Here is a 20,223-nt window from a genome sequence, read left to right as displayed (position 1 = left end):
GCTTTTGTTTGGTTGATAACATAATTTGGGGGTATTTGCGGGTGGGACATGTCCCCACCACATTGTTTGAAACATTTTGCTGCACAAATAGCCTATAATGCAAATTAAACATCCAGTTGATGTTAATTTGTGTTAAATAAGAAGCGATCTGGTGCTGGAATGTGTTGTCTTTTAAAGGTGCCCTTGAACTTCTTTTTAAAAGATGTAATATAAGTCTAAAGTGTCCCCTGAATGTGTCTGTGAAGTTTCAGCTCAAAATACCCCATAGATTTTTTTTAATTCATTTTTTTAACTGCCTATTTTGGGGCATCATTAACTATGCACCGATATATAGGTTGCGGCCCCTTTAATTCTCGTGCTCCCCTCCCCCTGGAGCTCGCGCTTGCCTTGAACAGCATAAAACAGTTTGCACAGCTAATATAACCCTCAAAATGGATCTTTACAAGATGTTCGTCATGCATGCTGCTTGCATACATCGGATCATGTAAGTATAGTATTTATTTGGATGCATTACATTTGATTCTGAATTGAGTTTGAGGCTGTGCTTGCATGGCTAAAGCTAACATTACACACTGTTGGAGAGATTTATAAAGAATGAAGTTGTGTTTATGAATTATACAGACTGCAAGTGTTTAAAAATGAAAATAGCGACGGCTCTCTTGTCTCCGTGAATACAGTAATAAACGATGGTAACTTTAACCACATTTAACAGTACATTAGCAACATGCTAACGAAACATTAAGAAAGACAATTTACAATTATCTCTAAAAATATCATGTAATCATGGATCATGTCAGTTATTATTGCTCCATCTGCCATTTTTTGCTATTGTTCTTGCTTGCTTACCTAGTCTGATGATTCAGCTGTGCACAGATCCAGACGTTAATACTGGCTGCCCTTGTGTAATGCCTCGATCATGGGCTGGCATATGCAAATATTGGGGGCGTACACCCCGACTGTTACGTAACAGTCGGTGTTATGTTAAGATTCGCCTGTTCTTCGGACGTCTTTTAAACAAATGAGATTTACATAAGAAGGGCGAAACAATGGAGTTTGAAACTCCATTTATGTCTTTTCCATGTACTGAACTCTTGTTATTCAACTATGCCAATATAAATTCAATATTGGCACCTTTAAATTATGCCGTTGTTATCAGTGGTGGAACATTCTCTTGTGGCTCGTCTTCACACAGACGAGCGCGTCAATCTATTCGCTAAAGGTGTTGTGGCAACTCTCTATTCTTTCTGGCGAAATCATTAACAAAATGCACACAAACGTGTCCCTGCTCTTGCCTCTTTATATAGAATCATTAATGAACAATCTCTGGTCTTATTGAGGTTATAAAAAAAAAAAAAAAAAAAAAGCACAAAGTGCCCAATATAGAGTTTGCAAAATATGCTGTATTTTTGTAATTCCGCTAGGTGCCACTAGTGCCGCAGAAACTGCATACTTCACCTTTAAGAAGTAGCAGGACAAAGTTTGACTTGAGTTACTCACTATGAGTCCTCCATGCACTCCGCTGCCTCTCAGGTTGGGGGCGTATTCTGCCAGGTCAACCGATCTGAGCCACTCCATCACACGGTGATTGGACCACTGGACAACCTCAGAAGGGGATGTCTTATTCTGCCAAAACAACATGAATTAGCATATCCATAATGTGCATTATCAGTCCTGAAAGTGTTGAAGTAGACAGCCCTCTCTTTGTTTCTGTTTATTTAATTCACACCTCATCTCCAGGTCGTCTTTTGAGGCAGTTGGGGTTGAACTTGTTTACATGTAGGACGTGGATAGCACACTTGATGCTGAGATGATGCAGCTGACTGGTGACTTTCAGGAACAGCAGATCATTCTGAAAATGAAACGAAAGCCCCAATATTAATCTCATTTGATACTGTACATTAATTTCAGTCCTCTAATTTGATTGTTAACCAAAGATATTTACCACTGTCAAGTACTGCAGCATTCTACCATCGACACGTCCTTCATTAAACTGGTCTTTGTACTGCGGTAATCCGATATCATCCAGCCATCCTGTGTACAAATAACATGGTTTCAACAACGGAGTCCCTCTAGAGTAGATTATTCCTGATAACAAGCTAAATAAATTTACATTAGCAAGCAAGTTAAAACTATGTCTAGCCAGTATTATTTTGGGTTACCAGTAGAAGAAAAGAACTGTTACTTGGCCAAACTTAAATGCAAGAAAAGTTACTACCAGATCTGTTCAACGAGCACTGAAGGTACATACGTGTGACCCAGATGTGGTCGAGTTCAGAGCATTTCTCTGTAAGTTTGGTGCTGAAGGAGCGCAGAGCCAGCTGGAGCTTCTTCTTGTGTAGTGGATGTTTAATTCCCAGCTCCTAAATGTGAAAACCAATTCAGAAATCAAGACAGTTGCGACAGCATATTGTTTCTTTGGTAATGGCGTCTATCAATATCAAGGAAGTGTTCATTGAAGTGTAAAGTCTTGCAAAGCCGAACATTTAATTGAGTGTGTTTGACGGCAAAACAAATTACTAAGTCACGCAGCGTAACTGGCGTGGAACAGAGGTTAAAGCTGCCCTGGCAGGTAGAACCAAACCAGAATTTGAGTGGCACCACAACGATCTGAAGCGAGAGGCATAGCCAAATCATTTTAACAGGAGCCGCCAGGTGTTGCATGAGGACATCAGATTGTTAAAACATGGATGTGAATTTGTCATTTCTTCATCCCAAAGTCTTTCAAACATGTGCTGAAATCTTGTATGAATCTTGTATCTCTCACCTTCTCCATGTCCTGCGAGGAGGCAGAGAGTAGAGTCTGACCGCTAGTCACCCACTGTCTGGCCATTTGCACGTACTGACCCAGGCCAAAGTCCTCCATCCATGCACACACCTGATCACATGACCATTTCGAGAAGGGGGCGTTCATGTCGCTGCAGAAAACAAATGTAGAAAATGAGAAACAGGAATGAAGGTGCTTGCGTATGTCTCTGAAGTATAGAAGCTGGGATACCGTGCTGAAGAACCAATGCCCAGGCAGGCGAGTCGAGGGCCGGCCGTGGCTCTGAAACCCCCTCTCTTGAAGTCGGAATCAGAACCGTCAGCAGGAAGACTGCCTGACTGTGTTCTCCTGATCCTGTGAAATAGAGTAAATGGGTAAAATCTACTTTTGTCCTACACTAATTTCAAAAAATATTTTGTTCCACTTAAAAATATATCATAAATGCTTTTCAGATGCTGTTTTTGAAAACAACAACCAACAAATACTCACTTTCCCCACAGTTTTCGGATGCCTTTCTGGTTCTTCTTGTGCTCTGGTGAAACAGGCGACTGCTGACCCGATTCTACTCCAGACGACATTGGCGAAAGGTCAGACAAAGTCGAGTCATCTGCCTTCTCTGTCTTTCCTGTGAACAGGAAGTAATCCACTTGTTTTGATAGATTTATGTGTTTCTATGTTTTTATAGGTTCACTATTGGACCGAATACACATTCTATCTGTACCCACCAACCACCAACTGATCATGCTTTCCCCCGTGACCCTGAGCCATATATTAGCCATGCAAGGAAGCAGAGGAAAACAAAGCAAAGACTAATGTGACAATGGTGTGTTGAATGTTTTCTTCTATGGATATCAAAACACAAACAATTCCATAATTTTGCAAACTGATAACTGCACAAGTAGATATGCATAAAAGCTCAAAATCCAAAAATGAAGAATAATCATTTTATAAAATAGCCTTTGCTGCAGATGAAATAGAGAATATAACATTTTAAATATGCCAATTAATAGGGGTGTGACGAGACGGGTATCTCATGAGACGAGACAAGATTTTTACACACTATTTTTAAGAAATCCTCAATGGCGAAATACATAGAAAAAATATTCTGCAGGTGTATTTGAAATGTTTTAACTAATCATCTTGTAATGAATGTCATTTCAGTTCTACTTTCTGAGTATGAATTATCATATGCAGTAAAAGACAACAATACTCAAGTACTGTAAAAGGTTTTGCATCTAACTCAACTGACTGACTTCTTTCCTGTATGATTTCAGTCTCTTCAGACCTTACTGTACATGATTTATGAGCTTCTACAACTTTTGACCTCCTAACTGAACTCCTTTCCACAAACTGATCATAGAAATAAAAACAGTATAAATAAAAATGGTAACACTTTACAATAAGGTCTCATTTATTAACATTAATTAACCAACATCAACTAACAATGAGCAATATATTTGCTACAGTATTTATTAATCTTTGTTTATGTTAGTTAATAAAAATAGTCATTCATTGTTAGTTCATGATAGTTCACAGTGCATTAACTAATGTTAACAAATGAAACCTTACTGTTTGTGCTTAATAAGATTAAGAGAAAACATTTGTATGGTAACGCTTTACAATAAGTGCAACCATAATCGCACTCTCTCAATATTCAAAGTGCAAATAAGACCAAATTTTTCTTTGATACGGAGCTAAGAGATGGTTACAACTACACTGCCAGCCTAAAATAGCTTTCATACTGAGAGATATTTGCATTCATCAGGAAGCCGCTTTTAAAATGCGGGGTATTGAAATTGCGTTTGAATGCGTGCTTGAGTTTACTTTCACTTTCACGATCGCGTGCACTCTGTAAATATGGAGCGGCGGCGACCGTTATCCAACTGAATTAAATGTTTTTTATTTAAATACAAAGCAAAAGGACAGTGGAGGCGTAATGTAAAGGTAGCAGTGGCATATTCTTTCCTAATCATCCTAACACTCTGTCAATATCACGAGACTACTTTTCGCCTCGATGAGAAATCTCATCACATTTTAGTCTCGCGAGATCTCGTGACGAGATCTCGTCACACCCTTACCAATTAATAACATTTCTGATAACCAGTCTAATTTAATTTAAAGCAGGTCAATTCAATATATGATAAAGAATGAGTGTCTACTACTACTACTACTACTACTACTACTTATTTTAAGTCCCTAGAGACATTTCAAGAAAATAATCAAAAATATTTAACCTTTTATAATATCATTTATTAAGGGGTGGTTGATTATGATTATGATTTCACTTTTCTAACTTTAGTTAGTGTGTAATGTTGCTGTTTGAGCATGAACAACATCTGCAAAGTTACGACGCTCAAAGTTTGAATGAAAAGGGAGATATTTCCTTTTAAAGAATTCTCTCTTTTTGGTGACAATACAAACGGCTGGTAGGGACTACAGTCGTTTCTTCCTGGGTTAGTGACATCACTAACCCTTAAATTTACATAAACCCTGCCCCTGAGAACACGCAACAAAGGGGGCGAGGCCATGTTGGGCTGCTTTAGAGAAGAGGAAGAGTTGTAGTAGTAGAGTGTTGTTACCATGCTGTCATTTTACGCCGCTTCACAAACGAGGGTCAACTCAACGCTGGATTCACACAAAAGGTTAACATGACGGCACATGCTAGTCGATGAGTTGAATCAACTCCACAGCAACTACATAAATTTATCCACTAACCATTCAGAAACATCCAGTTGCATTCTAAACGTTGTAACTTCTTCTTGAAGTCTCTCCATTAGTGTCTGACAATGTAAGGCTGAACACTGCTACTAACAATCGTCATTTTGGCTGCGTGAGATTTTCCTGCTTTGTTGTTGTTGAGCAACCGAAGCATGAGCTGTTAAAGCTCTACCCTCTTCTGGAAAGCGGGCCAGGAGCAGCAGCTCATTTGCATTTAAAGGGACACACAAAAACGGCATGTTTTTGCTCACATCCAAATAGGCGCAAATTTCAATGATTTGATTATAGATATGCCAGTTGTAAAACCACATTTTATGAAAAACTGCTCGATGGAGGTATTTGAGTTTGAGAGTCCTACTCTAGAATAAATCAAGACTTTGAATAATAACCAAACTAAAGCAGGGTAAATGCTCAAACATTTCCGCTTTTAGCATGAGACTTCTATATATGAAGCATAAATGGATTTTTCCTTATTCCTTTTTTTCCCCTCCATATACAGTACATTAATATTTGCATCACATGGCACCAGTTTAAACTCAAAGCAAAGCAGCAAGGCTCATATAAACTAAGTCTAATCTCTGAGAGGAGAAAGAGAGAGAGAGAAAAAACTCTCTGCTTTCAGCTTTAAAGAATCAGGATAGGAGAGCTTAGGTTAAATCCAATATGACACAGCAAGAGTGTGCTCTGTGGTCGTATGCTAACGTGAGATTGAGAGGACAATACCTAAAGCTGGAGCGCTGGCGCTTCGGCAGCGATCTTCGCACGGAGTGAGAGAGGGGAAACGCGTGCAGAGACAGCCACACAGCCCGAGAGATGGATTAGTCAGAGAGAAAGAGTAAAGGGAAGATACACAGAAGCCCATGCAAAGACACTGTAGTGTTAAAAAAAGCTGTTATGGTCAAAAAGCAAAAGTAGTAAGAATAGTCTGTTGAGCTCAGGAAATAGAAGAGCAAACAAGCACAGTCATAATAGTGTTAATAAGGTCAAAGGTCATAGTATAAAACAGAAATTATGGGTGTGTCTGAAAGTTGAGAAATGCAGGCAGTATATGAAGATAATTATTTATATATATATCATTTAATATATTGTATTCTAGCAAGAAATAATTATTGTACACTCTAAATATACTGTTTTCAGACACAGCCCATGTGACATGATTTTGACACAAGGAATTATGGGTGCTATGAGATGATTGCTTACTTAGGTTGAATTCACTGTCTTCACTTTCATCAGGGGACAACTGTAGTGGGGAAGACGAAGGCAGTCTCACTCCGTTCTGCTCTGGACGACTAAACTTGCCTGGGAGCGTCTGGTATTTGTTATTTTCCTGAATATATCGGTTCTGCACAAGAAATGCATTTATCTTAATTATCTTTTATGTTGCTACGATATAATGAGTATATTAACCATATGAATTAATAATAATTACAAACAGCTTTAGAATATAAGGAAAATTATATATAAATACACATTTTATTAGAATGACTAGAATGAACACTAATATCAGGTGTATGTGTTTTCTTGTTAATAAGCATTTTTTGTTCAAATAAGCCAGGCAAACAAAAAGCAAAGCATATGCGATGTTAATTAATGCATGTGCACACAGCAAAGGCTATTGTTGTGGTTATGGTGTTGTGTTTGCTTTATTTTATTGGTTTATGTTAGCTGGTAGTACCTCTAAAACAGCCTCTACTGGTTGGCCCACTACATGCTTAAGAAAAACCAACAGTATAAACACACAAAAATACACTCAGTTAGTCACGTCGTATGTTAAAACATACAACAAAGCACTATTGTTAATGTAAATCTAGTATTAAAGAGATTTGAGTTGAGCTGAGACATTCATACTCAAAGCATTTTGTTAGTTGATGAGTTAGTTGGCCACAAGAAGCTGAAGAGTCACATTTATTTAGACCAAAATGATTCAGGTGTTCGTACCATCTGTAAGCTTCCACTTTGGAGATCTTCCAAGCTGGTGGACAGCATCCGTTGCATTGACCTGAAAATAAAATCATGAACAATTATATTAAACAAGCTCTGCTTACGTTGTTGCGGACTAAGAGCATCTCACTGGCTCAGGTTACGTCATGGACTAACAAATGTCTACACATACAGCACACATGGTTAAAAACAAAAGATGACTGAAATTAGAACCAGAGGTCCAATCGGAATATCACAAGAAATCCTTAGGCATCCTTGACTAGATCAATGATTTGCTTCCATTACACTGTTTTTATGCGCATTTTGAAGTATTGCATTAGAAATGAGTGATGGAAACGGCAAATTTCGAGAAAAAAATCCCTTAAAGTCGCAAAAAAGTTTTACGCTCGCTCGAGGTGGTTTTTGACTTGTGCGAAAAAGAGTAAATGTGAATAACGATAGATGGAAATGCATTTGCAGAATAAATTCTGACGTAGCGAACACTAAACCCACGTTACTAATCGGCTGTTTCCGCTGATGGCGTTTTATTTACTGTTGGTTACTAGGCTACCAATACCATGGGCGCCAATTTATGTTTTTGCCAGTGGTTGCCGACCAACCGACGCTAAACAGCCGACGGCCAAGTAACACCAAACAAAGTCCCTTTAAGACAAGTCATTTCACTCGGCGGCCATCTTTGAAACGCCTCTCGGGCATCCTGGGCATCATGCAATCTCTTTGAATGGGGAAACATCAAATTCTCCAAAACTGTTCGCCAACCTTACGATTAAATTTCATATTTGAAATCACCAATGAAATCTAACAACAACCGGCTCATAAATTTAGTTTCTAAACGCTCGAATCATGAAAAAAAAAAAATGGATTTTTCAGGCTGGATCAAGCTAATGCGCATGCGCAGACCGAAATGCGCGTCTCTTCGGAGGCGCGAGTCTGACTGTTTCTATAGAAACCGGTGATTCTAACGGCCACTGAAGTGACGCGATGACTTTACCAGTCGGCGATTGGCTTTTATTTAGAAGGCGGGACTTATTCCGCCATATTGCGCGTTACACTTTCTCCCATTCAAAACAATACGAGTGACGCGTCTTGTGTTATTCTATAGTCTTTGTTGCCGACACATCGTTGTGTCTTTCTCTCCGTGTGCCTGGGGATTTCATTACACAAAAGTTATTCGAGTCTCGCGAAGAGAAAAACAAGGACTGCAAATACATTGAGACTAGCGCAGAATTTTCTCACTCAAACCACTGCCTGCTGCTGCATCTGATTGTTTTTAGGGGGAAAAGCTACCCATAACTGCTGGTCTAGGATCAGTTTTCTCTGTAATAATAATAGCATATTGGTTTGGCAAATGATCCAATGCGTAAGGTTTCTATTTACAACGTGTTTTGCAGCATTGACCAATGTAGGCAATCACAAAGATATCTGTTGATTTCTTGAACTCAATGGCCAATCAGAGGTGTTTAAGTTAGCACTGAACAAAAACTCCGGTGGATTTTGAGGGTTTTATTGATCAAATGAATGGAGAATATCTTGTGTTTTTCCGTGGGTGCTCGGCAGCGTCTATGACCAATACCACTGTCATCCGCTCACACAACTTAATGGAAACGCACCTAATTCGCTTTTTTTTTTTCTTTTTTCGTGAACTTTGAAAAGATTTGCTTCACATTTGGATGGAAACCCTGCTAATGACATCACAACAAAAAGCCAATGCTGCATTGGAAAGCCTTTTAAACAAGCACAAACACACACACACTCCACTTGCCATTGTCTGCTGTAAAAGCCCAAATCGCCAATGGATACCATCGAGGTCTCCATGGAGGGCTGTATACTGCGACAGCTGGGCCAGAGAAGGATAGATTTGGATGGAGTGCAAGGAAGAGAAATAGAGGTGACAAAATCACATTAGCTTGGGTGAACGATTGGGACAGCGGATTTGCAGCAAAATGGTCCTTCTCCCATAAATGCCTTCTGATCCCTAATGCCTTTAAGAAGAGCGGCCCACTGGGGACTCTGAGACTCTGCTATCATCAGTGTACTGTTAATAATACAACCTCTCGCTCACCTGGAGTCCAGTTCCCTCTGTAGACATGGAGGAGAGACCAGGAGTGGTGACGGGCCTCGGGAAGACATCTGTGGAAAGGAAAATAAACACAAATTGTCATTGGGAACAACAGGAACTTAACATAAAACTGAAGTTGAATAGAAATATGGAGCCAAATGGGACATAATCTTTGCTTTTTTGTATTTTGGCATTTTATGATTCCCCAGAAGTCTACTTATAATATTAGTCAAGGTGCACTAAAAACAATCATAATGTAGTTTTTCATGATATGACCCTTTGAAACTGTACCTGTAGTTCTGATCTGATGATGTCCGAGTACGCTCTATGGGTCAGGGCTTTTATTTTTCGGTTGCCACTAAGATCCTCTTCACTGCTGCCACACAGCAATGTATCATTGGTCACTGAAGGGAGAGAGAATCAAAACCAGCTTCAGCTATGTTGTGGGACAAACTCATCTAGCAAAGCGAAGACTAAAACATTGAAGAAGCAAGATGGAGTTTAAGGCAAAGGTTTATCAAATAAATAACCATGTACCTTGACAATGGGCCAAGCCATCCTTCAATTTTCTGTACTGGCCCAACAGAACATTGAGTTCCTCTATGTGGCGATCCTACAGAAACAAAATGAAGTAGATGTTCAGTCCATCAGTAAACCACTCTAAATGTTACAAGACGCATGTTGCTTCTTGCAAATTTTGGACCTGTTAAATTCCAAGTGCACAGATGCTGACTTACCTTTTCATTATTGGCAGCTATCAGCGTCTCCATTCCCGTTTTTAACCTCTGTAACTCTTGATCTGGAACATAAAGAGCAGAACTCAGTTCATATGCACCATTACATCATTATGGCAGTGTTGGGGAAGCTACTTTAAATTATGAGTAGCATTACAGTTTTAATGTAGTTAAACTAGAAGCAAGCTACATTGTATAAACTTAAATGATATCTTTCATAATTCAGAAAGTAGAAACAATGCAAGTTTTTGAACAAACAAACAATGATCTCTAAGCTGACAGCATCAAATTTGAATAGGTAAATTTACACTAAATACAAAAAATAAAATAAAATGCACCCTGATTTACCATACAAAAACATTGTAATGTGCAATAGATTTAACGGAATATTCCACTACACATTTAGTACAAATCGATTCAATAGAATCAAACTTCGATTCACTAGAATTAACCAAATCTTCCTGAGCTACAGTCAAGCTAAATGAAAAATGTTGCTACTTTTAGTTAGTTGCTCCCCAACACTGCATTATGGTGACATACTCCATTTAAAAAACACACAGATAGATGATGTTGAGGTAAACCAGCCCTCTAGGAGGAAAAAAAAAAAAAAAACAGCCTCCTTGGTCAAGTGTCAGTCCAGAAAAGCTCAGAAAGACATGCTGGTCTTTCTGAAGGTTTGTCAGAAGAAAGATATACGATGGCAGGTGAAACACTCTTTAAAACAACATTCTCTTTAAGTGTGTACATGCTTGTCCAGGTTTGACGCATGCTTTTTAGCCAAGCTTTGATTTACTCCAAGACTTCATAGCAGAACCTCATGCTCAGACAAACTGACATGATAGTCAACAACCTCATCCTGCAACATTAACCTTGTTAGAGCTGGCTGACCACCTCAGCTAAATCAGCTAACCAGCTACCATGTTCAAAAAAAAAAAAAAAAAAAAAAATTCCTTAATGTATTTCCCTAGTATCCCTAGTATTTCCAGTAGGAAAACCTTCCTTCACACTGTTTTAGTATTATTATTAGATAATCATTCATAACACACAATCACACATACAGTATACATTTTAGTAAATCTAATATATTATTCTATTAATTATAATATTAATCATATTTTATAATGTAATTTATAATATAATGTGGCCAAAGTATATACAGTATATATATATATATATATATATATATATATATATATATATATATATTTATTTTTATAATGATATAATACTATATATTTGACCTAATAAAAAGATTACAAATAAAATCAGTCAACTATATTTTAATAAGGACCAATGTACTTTATATATTTTTTAATATATTATATTTTATAGTTTATTACATAATTAGAAAATATTATTCATAAAAATATATATTTAACTTCACATATAAAGGATTACAAAAAATATACATACAGTACAGTCCAAAAGTTTGGAACCACTAAGATTTTTAATGTTTTTAAAAGAAGTTTCGTCTGCTCACCAAGGCTACATTTATTTAATTAAAAATACAGTAAAAAACAGTAATATTGTGAAATATTATTACAATTTAAAATAACTGTTTTCTATTTGAATATATTTCACAAAGTAATTTATTCCTGTGATGGCAAAGCTGAATTTTCAGCATCATTACTCCAGTCTTCAGTGTCACATGATCCTTCAGAAATCATCCTAATATGCTGATCTGCTGCTCAAGAAACATTTAATGTGTACAATTGTACAAAATATTTGTGTACAATATTTTTTTCAGGATTATTTGATGAATAGAAAGTTCAAAAGAACAGTGTTTATCTGAAATCTAATCTTTTGTAACATTATAAATGTCTTTACTGCCACTTTTGCTTGATTTAATGCATCCTTGCTGAATGAAAGTATTCATTTCTTTAATTTCTTTTCAAAAAAATAAAAATAAACATTCTTACTGACCCCAAACTTTTGAACGGTAGTGTATAATGCTACAGAAGCTTTGTATTTCAGATAAATGCTGCTCTTTTGAACTTTCTATTCATCAAGGAATCCTGAAAAAAAAGTACACAACTGTTTTCAACATTGAAAATAATCATAAATGTTTCTTGAGCAGCAGATCAGCATATTAGAACGATTTCTGAAGGATCATGTGACACTGAAGACTGGAGTAACGATGCTGAAAATTCAGCTTTGCATCACAGGAATAAATTACTTTGTCAAATATATTTAAATAGTACACAGTTATTTTAAATTGTAATAATATTTCACAATATTACTGTTTTTTACTGTATTTTTAATTAAATAAATGTAGCCTTGGTGAGCAGACGAAACTTCTTTTAAAAACATTAAAAATCTTAGTGGTTCCAAACTTTTGGACTGTACTGTACTTCATATGCTTTTGTATATTATTTTTTATAATATTAATAAATATTTTACAATTAATATGTAGTATATTTAACATAACATAAAAAGGATTACATATAAAGTCAGTCTTTTCACACACTATGTTGACTAAGACTTCAGTCAATAAAATACATTTACTAATGAGTTGTTAAAATTCCACAAATTATGAGATTATCTGCTTAGTGCTACAATGAAGAATGAAGTTCAGCAACATTTAGTAGCTGTGTTAGTTGATTCATTATTTCTTTTCTCTGAACTGGCCTTGGCCCTAGCCCTACATTAATAGTAAAGAATGAGTTTGAGCTCACAGACCCATGGGAAAGCAATGAGTGGCTGCAGGGTGTGACGACAAGCATGAATCAGACACATAACACCCCCTCCACACACACACACACACACACACACGCACAGGTAGCCACTGAGGGGATGTGTGTGACAGGCTTGCCAGCATGCCAGCGTACATTAGCCAGATTGACAGAGAGACGCTGAGGGGCAGTTGAATCAAGCTGGGGTACAGCATGGGAGAATCTGAGATGTTGATTTGAAATGTGCGCTTACGTTTGTCTCTCAGCTTTTTCTTATACACTTCCTCTACAACAGGGAGCGTCCAAGACAAGAGGCCACAGTGATTACCAAAAAAGCCACATGTTAGTAATTTCAACACTCACATGAACATTTTCCATCACATACACCGTCACTCCCATGCAGCTAGTATTTGGTACTTTCCACAAACAGGGAACGTCTTTGAATGACCTAACCATTTGATTTTTATTGTATAAAACAACAGTAAATCAAACAAAATAGCTTTAAAATATATTTAGACACATTCCTAACTTAGTTAGTGTTAGGGTTAAATTGCAAACCTCATAAAAGTAACAACATATAAAATTTAGTATAACCACATGAGGTTGACGATCAATATTTTTCAGGTTAAGCATCTTTTTCATTGATCATTTGTTTAAAAAGAAAAATAACTTAAATTTCAGGACTGGTTTTGTAGCCTATTTATGGAAAGTGCCATTTATTAATGTAATGCTAAATTATTCTGGGCTAAGGCCTTGATAGCATTTTGTAGCACTTCAACAACCCGTTAGGATTTAATCTTCTTAGATGTACCTCTCTCTGTGATGTCATTGTTGACAGTTCCTCGAGAAAGAAGCTGATTCTGTAGACACTCGATTTCCGCATCTTTCGTAACAAGCAGCTGCTGGAGTTTGGCAATCTCAGTCTAACAAAAAGAAACACTTTAGCAGATTAGCACCTTTCAAAATATGGGGAAAACATCTTCAGCTTAAACCATGATTTTTTTAATCCATTTTTATGTAAGAAAGAAGACAACAAGGCACACATTTTACACAACATCATGGTGGATCTTCAAAATGGACTTGATCACATTAATGCTTTTTGGGAGAACAGAAGAATTCAACACTGACAACACAAATGTGACAGTCAGGCACAACAGGGTCAAAGTCCCTTTAAGACAAGTCATTTCACTCGGCGGCCATCTTTGAAACGCCTCTCGGGCATCCTGGGCATCATGCAGCTCCAAAGCTGTTTGCCAAGCTTTCGATTAAATTTCATATTTGAAATCACCAATGAAATCTGACAACAACTGTCTCATAATTTTTTTTCCAAACGCTCGAATCATGACAACAAAAACTGTATTTTTATGCTGGATCAAGCTAATGCGCATGCGCAGACCTAAATGCGCGTCTCTTGCGCCTCATTTCGGAGGCGCGCGTCTGACTGTTTCTATAGGAACCGGAGCTTCTTACGGCCGCTGCAGTGACGCAATGACTTTACCAGTCGGCGATTGGCTCTTATTTAGAAGGCGGGACTTATTCCGCCATATTGCGCGTTACACTTTCTCCCATTCAAAACAAAAGAGTGACACGTCTCGTGTTATTCTATAGTCTTTGACAGGGTTCACCGTTTTGGGGGCGACTAACAGCATTTCACACATAGCACCAACTAAGTTGTCACAAAACAGGAAGAAAAGTTACGATACCCCACACAAGCAAACATTTTCTGTGTTTGTAGCATATTGCTACCATTCACGTACCACCACCACCAAAATGCTAGCACACCTCTCTGATATGATTTCCCAGAAAATGATTTATTTTGAGCTAAATTAACATTTATGACAACTCTTTCCACAATGCAGCATCCTAACAAGCTAAATCAACAGATTTTCGACTCGATTTACATCAGCTTGAAGAGATTACATGTACGTCATCCCCATCAGAACTTATTTGTTATTGGCTAAAAACTCTTTGGCAGCAGACTCAGAGCATCCTGACCTTGTAAATGCTCAAATGTTAGCACATAGCATCACACATGACCCTTCTATAATTTCCGTGCCACCAATGGCACAACAAATAAACATCCCCACCCCCACCCATCTGCCGCTGTTAGTAAAACATGAGAAAGTTGAGTGGGCAGTAACAGGAAAATATGACTAAATTTGGGAAAATGCATTTGTAGTAGTTCATTACAGGCTACAGAAAATCAACCAGACATAATGAAGTCTACAGAAAGGATGCATGTACAGATATGGTGTGTGTATCTGTTTATATCCCCATGTTGAATTGCTCAACCCTTATTCCCCAAGATGGAGAGACCCTACAATCTGCTGGAGGATGTAGTCATGCATACCTGAACTAATATGCAAATCCTTACACAAACATACACATGCTTCTTCTATCAATGAGCACGAGGCAAACACAGATGGATGATCTCTAGTAGCCCATCCACTCATACGGTTTCCCTACATTGCTTGCTTCCACACATAACGTGGTTTAAAAGATTGCCGCTGGACCATGTAGAGCTCTATTATTCGCTCATGCTCTTGAGAGCAATTGTGAGCTGTCTAAACAGGTCAGCATCAAGAACTGAGGATCAGGAAGCTGCAAGATTATTGCACAAAACTACACAGTGCATGTTAAAAGCTTGTCAACAACTGACCGAGTGCCGACCAATTTCATAAATCAAGGGTGTCCAATCTTGCTACAGGAGGGTAACCTTCCTGCAAAGTTTAGCTCCAACACATCTGCCTGAAAGTTCCTGAAGATCCTAAAGACTCTGATTAGCTGGTTCAGGTGTGTTTAAAGTATATGGGGTTGTAGCTAAACTCTGCAGGATGTTGAAATAATCTAGATGGAAGAGGGTTCAAGAGACACAAGGAGCATGGGGTTCAGACTGGGAGCTCAGAGAGGCATAACAACCAAAGGAGTGGACATTTTCAAGGAACTATAACAAAGCTTGGTTGAAAATGTAGACCTCCAAGACCTGATTAGAGGTGGAAGTGTTATGAAATCGACCCTGAACAAAATGGCACTTTTTGATGCAAACTTGCAGCTTTCATTTTTTGGTGTCCCTGTGGTCCACAAGACTTTAGGGTGTCCCATTTTATGATTCAAAAGGGTGTCGTCAATTGACCATGAAGGACTCTACAGCTGTCTCTATAGGATTTTTTAGTGGTGTTATCCAGCAACATTACATTATTAAACTGTGTACGCAAGGACTGAGGGTGCCATTTTGGGACAGGGCCATCATCACTCTCTCCTTTGTGTCATACTCCTCAGGGAGGATGGCAAGGGATAATAAGGAGTGGGAGTGGGGTTAAGCACCTGAGCTGTCCGACAGCGCTCCTCCCAATGCTGTCGTTCTACCTGAGTGTGCTCGACCGTGAGCTTCAGGGTAGAAAGTTTGGTCATGAGCGACTGGTAACAGACATGAAGGGAATAGGTGATAGAAAGCTGGAAGAAGAGAAAGCCAGAGGAATGTTCATTATGCTGAGAGCTTATGAATTTGTGAGAGTGCAATGAACTATAGAATAAAGAGTCCGATTAGTATGTATAGAACAGTTACAAGATCAAAGCAAGAAGTTACATTGAGAGTTTGCATTTGGGGTTAAGCCAATATGGCTAAAGAGACTGTTAGTAAATGCTGATGTGGTAGTTAAAGTTCATGATGAACAAATCAAAACTGCAAGAGCACCAATTAGTAGACTGAAGACTAACAGGAGTCCAGGTTAAATATACATTACCTTTGTGGCTTTGAGCTTCCTCTCATATTGCGATTTCTCCCCCTCCAGTTCTTCAACTTTGCTCTTAAGAAGGCGAAGCTCTTGTAGCAATGCCTGATGAATAAACAAAAACAAAGAAGAAAAATTACACATTGCCTTACAGTGGTTGAGTGGTATCCTACCATCCTGGCAACAGCTATCTAAGGTAAGGAGCCCCTAAACTGACATTGCTGGAAAAATAAAACCCAGAGATTTACTTGTGCATGTGGAAAAACGTTCTTGTGCACACTCGAAAGTTCCAGGGCTTTTTCCCATACGAATTTCACTTTAGGGGCTCTGCACTAAGATCATTTAGATCAGGGATAGGCAACATCAGTCCTGAAGGGCCTGCAGAGTTTAGCCCAACCCTAATCAAACACACCTGATTACTAAGACTACAGGCAAGTGAGATTTTTATCAGGGTCGGAGCTAAACTCTGCAGGACAGTGACCTTCCAGGACCAATGTTACCCATCCCTGATTTAGATCAATTCAAAGAAAATTCAGAAGAAAGTGTTTGGATTGACCCATGAAACCCACACACCGTGCAGTTAAATACAAGAAAGCTTCTGGAGATTCCTGGGAAACCCAATTAGTTTCTAAAAAAGATGCCTTGGCTCCTCAAAAACTGGCAGAATTGATCAAGGAGGAAACATCTAATAGGGTCACCACTAAGCCCACAACCCTTCTGGAAGCTCTCTGGAACTACTCAGCAACCGTTAGCGTTAGTGAGCTTCCATCATGCAGGTTTACACCCAAAATAAATTACATTCTTTCATCAGAACACACTACAAACACCAATAACCATGAGATTCCCACAGTGGAGCCCGCAGACACATTGGATTCACTGTAGGAAGAGGCAGTTAGTAGTAATTCCTGTTGGAGTGTCCAAAAGTGAGATGGGGGAATGGTTATGTTTTAGGGTAGAGCAAAGAGGTAAAAAGGGGTCTTGAAGTAAATCCACCACGTAATGGAGGATCTGCCTACATTCTCTCCTCCGCTTCTACAGCGGCAGCTGCATTCCTCAGCATCCGAGCCACCAAGGCCCACATCAGGGCTCTGGTCGAGAGCCTCGCGTGTGCCACTATCCCTCAGGCTCTCGAGGGCCCGCTGCTCCTGAATGCGATTGCTGATTTCCTCCTGGAATTTACACATCTGCTCCTGTAGTTCACTAATTAGATTAACCACACTCTGAGAGAGTAAAAACAAGAAAACCAGAAAAAGGAAAACGTTGATCAGATTTGGAAACACAATTATGAATAGACAGAATAGATTTGTAATTAATTGGGGTTGTCTGAAAAGGCATATTCATTCTTTGGCTTTGTGGACTTGTCAGTTTTAGTATCTAATAAGTCACATGTCCATTGAAGAGAAGTATTTCCAGGTTCAGGTTTTTTGAACTTTTAGAAAATAAATTTTAAAATAAAATTTTAAAATCTTAAAAGCACAAATTTCAAACTGTGACAGTTAATTTGTCCACTACAAATGGCAAACAGTGTATATATAGACTGGGTAAACCCAGCCTGATCTGCTGGCGATTTGATTTCGCCCGGCATCTCAGTCTGGAAACCCATACATTCATTTCTACTGCTTCTGTTACACTTTTGCGGGAACCAATCACAGACTGGCTTATCCACTTTGCTTGCTATTGGCGGGTATAACACGATGACGATAGAGAAGCGACGGCAAGCACGACCGTCAAATCCAATTCCTTTTAACCTCTCGAAGATGCTGAATGACTTCTTTAGTTTAGCAAACAAATCGCTCGAGTGGGGGTAAATACCACTCACTTTCATGCTTTTTTGCACAACCTGCAAAAATCGCTTGATGCCATTGCTGCTTCTGCAAACCGCTGATCAATGCTACAAACCAATACAAACTAAAGGTGCGTTCCATTCGACCGCAAGTGGACTGCGAAGTGGACTTCACAGGGTATTTCGCCATCTTAAGTGAGATTTCATTCCGAAGGGAGCGAACATGTTCAGTTCGAAGGGCACTGTGAACGGCATAGGGAATAAGGGAACATCGATACATCACTTCACAGGAAGAAGAGATGTAAAATCACCCAACTGTCATTGCGCACCGCGTCACCAGTCAGAACTACGATGGAGCAGAGCCGTTGAAAGAGTTTTTTAACGGCTCTCCAATGGAGGAATTTACGTTTGAATTTTGAGTATTCATAAATTTTGTTATTATTATATGAACGAAATTATGAATGGTTATGGCGATGAGGCATGACAAAGTAAAAGTGTTGAACAGCAGCTGAGGCTCTGTCATTTTTATTTTACTTTATTTACCTCAGAAGTGTTTACTATGTGGCTGCGCGTGGAAAAGAAAGCGCACAAGATGAGACCCAGACGGTGGATTAAGAATACATTTATACAGTTAACCAAAATGAGAATTTATTTTCATATGGCATGAGAGGCTACAGCTTCAAATCTGTCAATCTGTTTTAAATTTGAAAGTAAATTATAATATCTATTTATTTGTTATATCATAATCTGCGCGACACCGTCGTTGACTTTCTTTGATGACGTTTGTAGTGTTCCAAATGAGTGATTATTGTCAGCGAAGTCCACTTCAACGGATATACTGTGCTCAGGGAGTTGGGAGCAATGAACACTGCGTAGGGACCCTGTTGAATGGAACGCAGCTTAAACCTGTCTGGAGTTTTCGCGTCGCTTTGCAAAGTACGTCACACGGATCGTTGATCTGATTGGTTGAAGGACTATCCAATTGCGTGAATAATGCTCGTTGATCACGCCTCTTGTGCAGTAGAAAATACATACAGACTCTCCAGACCAATGTTCAATTTTAAATTGAGCTTGGTCTGGTGATAGCCAGACAAGTGTATATATACACATCACTGGAGAATTGTCATTTATTTAATTTATGAAAGTACATTTAAAGTGTCATTTTCATCACATCTCAAACTATGTATTTAATAGCACTGAGTGATGAAAATGACTTTTTTATTTATTTATTTTTTACCTAAAACAATAAAGTTAATACATTAAAGTAGGGCTGGGCGATATATCGCATGCGATTGTCACGTGCATTTCGTCAGTAAAGCCGGTTCCCTGATTGCCGCTAAATCGACGAAATGCGCGTGACAATTGCATGCGATATATCGCCCAGCCCTACATAAATGCATTCAAAAAGTAACAAAAATAATAAAGACATGATCAAAGATTTCCCAATTGAACCCCTGGTACATTTTTGTAAACCTTTTTATGTTTTATGCTCAAAACAATGCCCTTTTGTATAAATGGTAAAGGTGATGATGGGACCTGCATTGTGACCAACTATTTGGCCAGAGTAAACAAGTTACTGACCTACTAATTTTACAGAAGGGTCTATGAGTGCAAGCTTTTCTGGTACCCAAGATATTATATTTCATAGGATAAAATGCAGATGCTTGTGGGACACATGGGGAGTAAATCTGTAATACTTAATCAAAACTGAGATGTATGACACTACTATGCACTGATTACGAGATCTGATTTTAACAACGAGCGTGTTAATGTTTCGGTTTGTTTTTCACTTGTGAACAAGTGAATGATTAGTCAGACTAA

At 38.5% G+C, this 20,223-nt stretch overlaps 1 protein-coding gene across 13 annotated transcripts in view; it reads right to left on the bottom strand.

The window, feature by feature from the left end:
• ppfibp2b (PPFIA binding protein 2b) overlaps positions 1-20,223 on the bottom strand; it is a 79,265-nt gene that overhangs the window by 6,854 nt on the left and 52,188 nt on the right. For 4 of the 13 annotated variants that reach the window (XM_048159656.1, XM_048159659.1, XM_048159663.1 and 1 more), the window contains 20 exons: positions 17,636-17,839; positions 16,632-16,724; positions 13,700-13,811; positions 13,142-13,174; positions 10,220-10,281; positions 10,020-10,095; positions 9,774-9,886; positions 9,486-9,553; positions 9,186-9,260; positions 7,421-7,481; positions 7,158-7,193; positions 6,683-6,824; positions 6,206-6,238; positions 3,254-3,389; positions 2,996-3,118; positions 2,765-2,915; positions 2,249-2,360; positions 1,943-2,031; positions 1,727-1,849; positions 1,498-1,623 (listed from right to left, as the gene is read on the bottom strand). In XM_048159656.1, coding sequence (XP_048015613.1) covers positions 1,498-1,623; positions 1,727-1,849; positions 1,943-2,031; positions 2,249-2,360; positions 2,765-2,915; positions 2,996-3,118; positions 3,254-3,389; positions 6,206-6,238; positions 6,683-6,824; positions 7,158-7,193; positions 7,421-7,481; positions 9,186-9,260; positions 9,486-9,553; positions 9,774-9,886; positions 10,020-10,095; positions 10,220-10,281; positions 13,142-13,174; positions 13,700-13,811; positions 16,632-16,724; positions 17,636-17,839 — 1,968 coding nt within the window. The remainder of the gene's footprint in view (positions 1-1,497; positions 1,624-1,726; positions 1,850-1,942; positions 2,032-2,248; positions 2,361-2,764; positions 2,916-2,995; positions 3,119-3,253; positions 3,390-6,205; positions 6,239-6,682; positions 6,825-7,157; positions 7,194-7,420; positions 7,482-9,185; positions 9,261-9,485; positions 9,554-9,773; positions 9,887-10,019; positions 10,096-10,219; positions 10,282-13,141; positions 13,175-13,699; positions 13,812-16,631; positions 16,725-17,635; positions 17,840-20,223) is intronic. The other 9 variants (XM_048159667.1, XM_048159668.1, XM_048159657.1 and 6 more) reach the window with 8 other exon arrangements.

Source organism: Megalobrama amblycephala, linkage group LG15, assembly GCF_018812025.1.
Source record: "Megalobrama amblycephala isolate DHTTF-2021 linkage group LG15, ASM1881202v1, whole genome shotgun sequence".
Lineage (NCBI taxonomy): Eukaryota > Metazoa > Chordata > Actinopteri > Cypriniformes > Xenocyprididae > Megalobrama > Megalobrama amblycephala.
The sequence above is the reverse complement of the archived record's forward strand: the minus strand, read 5'-3'. Positions and strand labels throughout refer to the sequence as shown.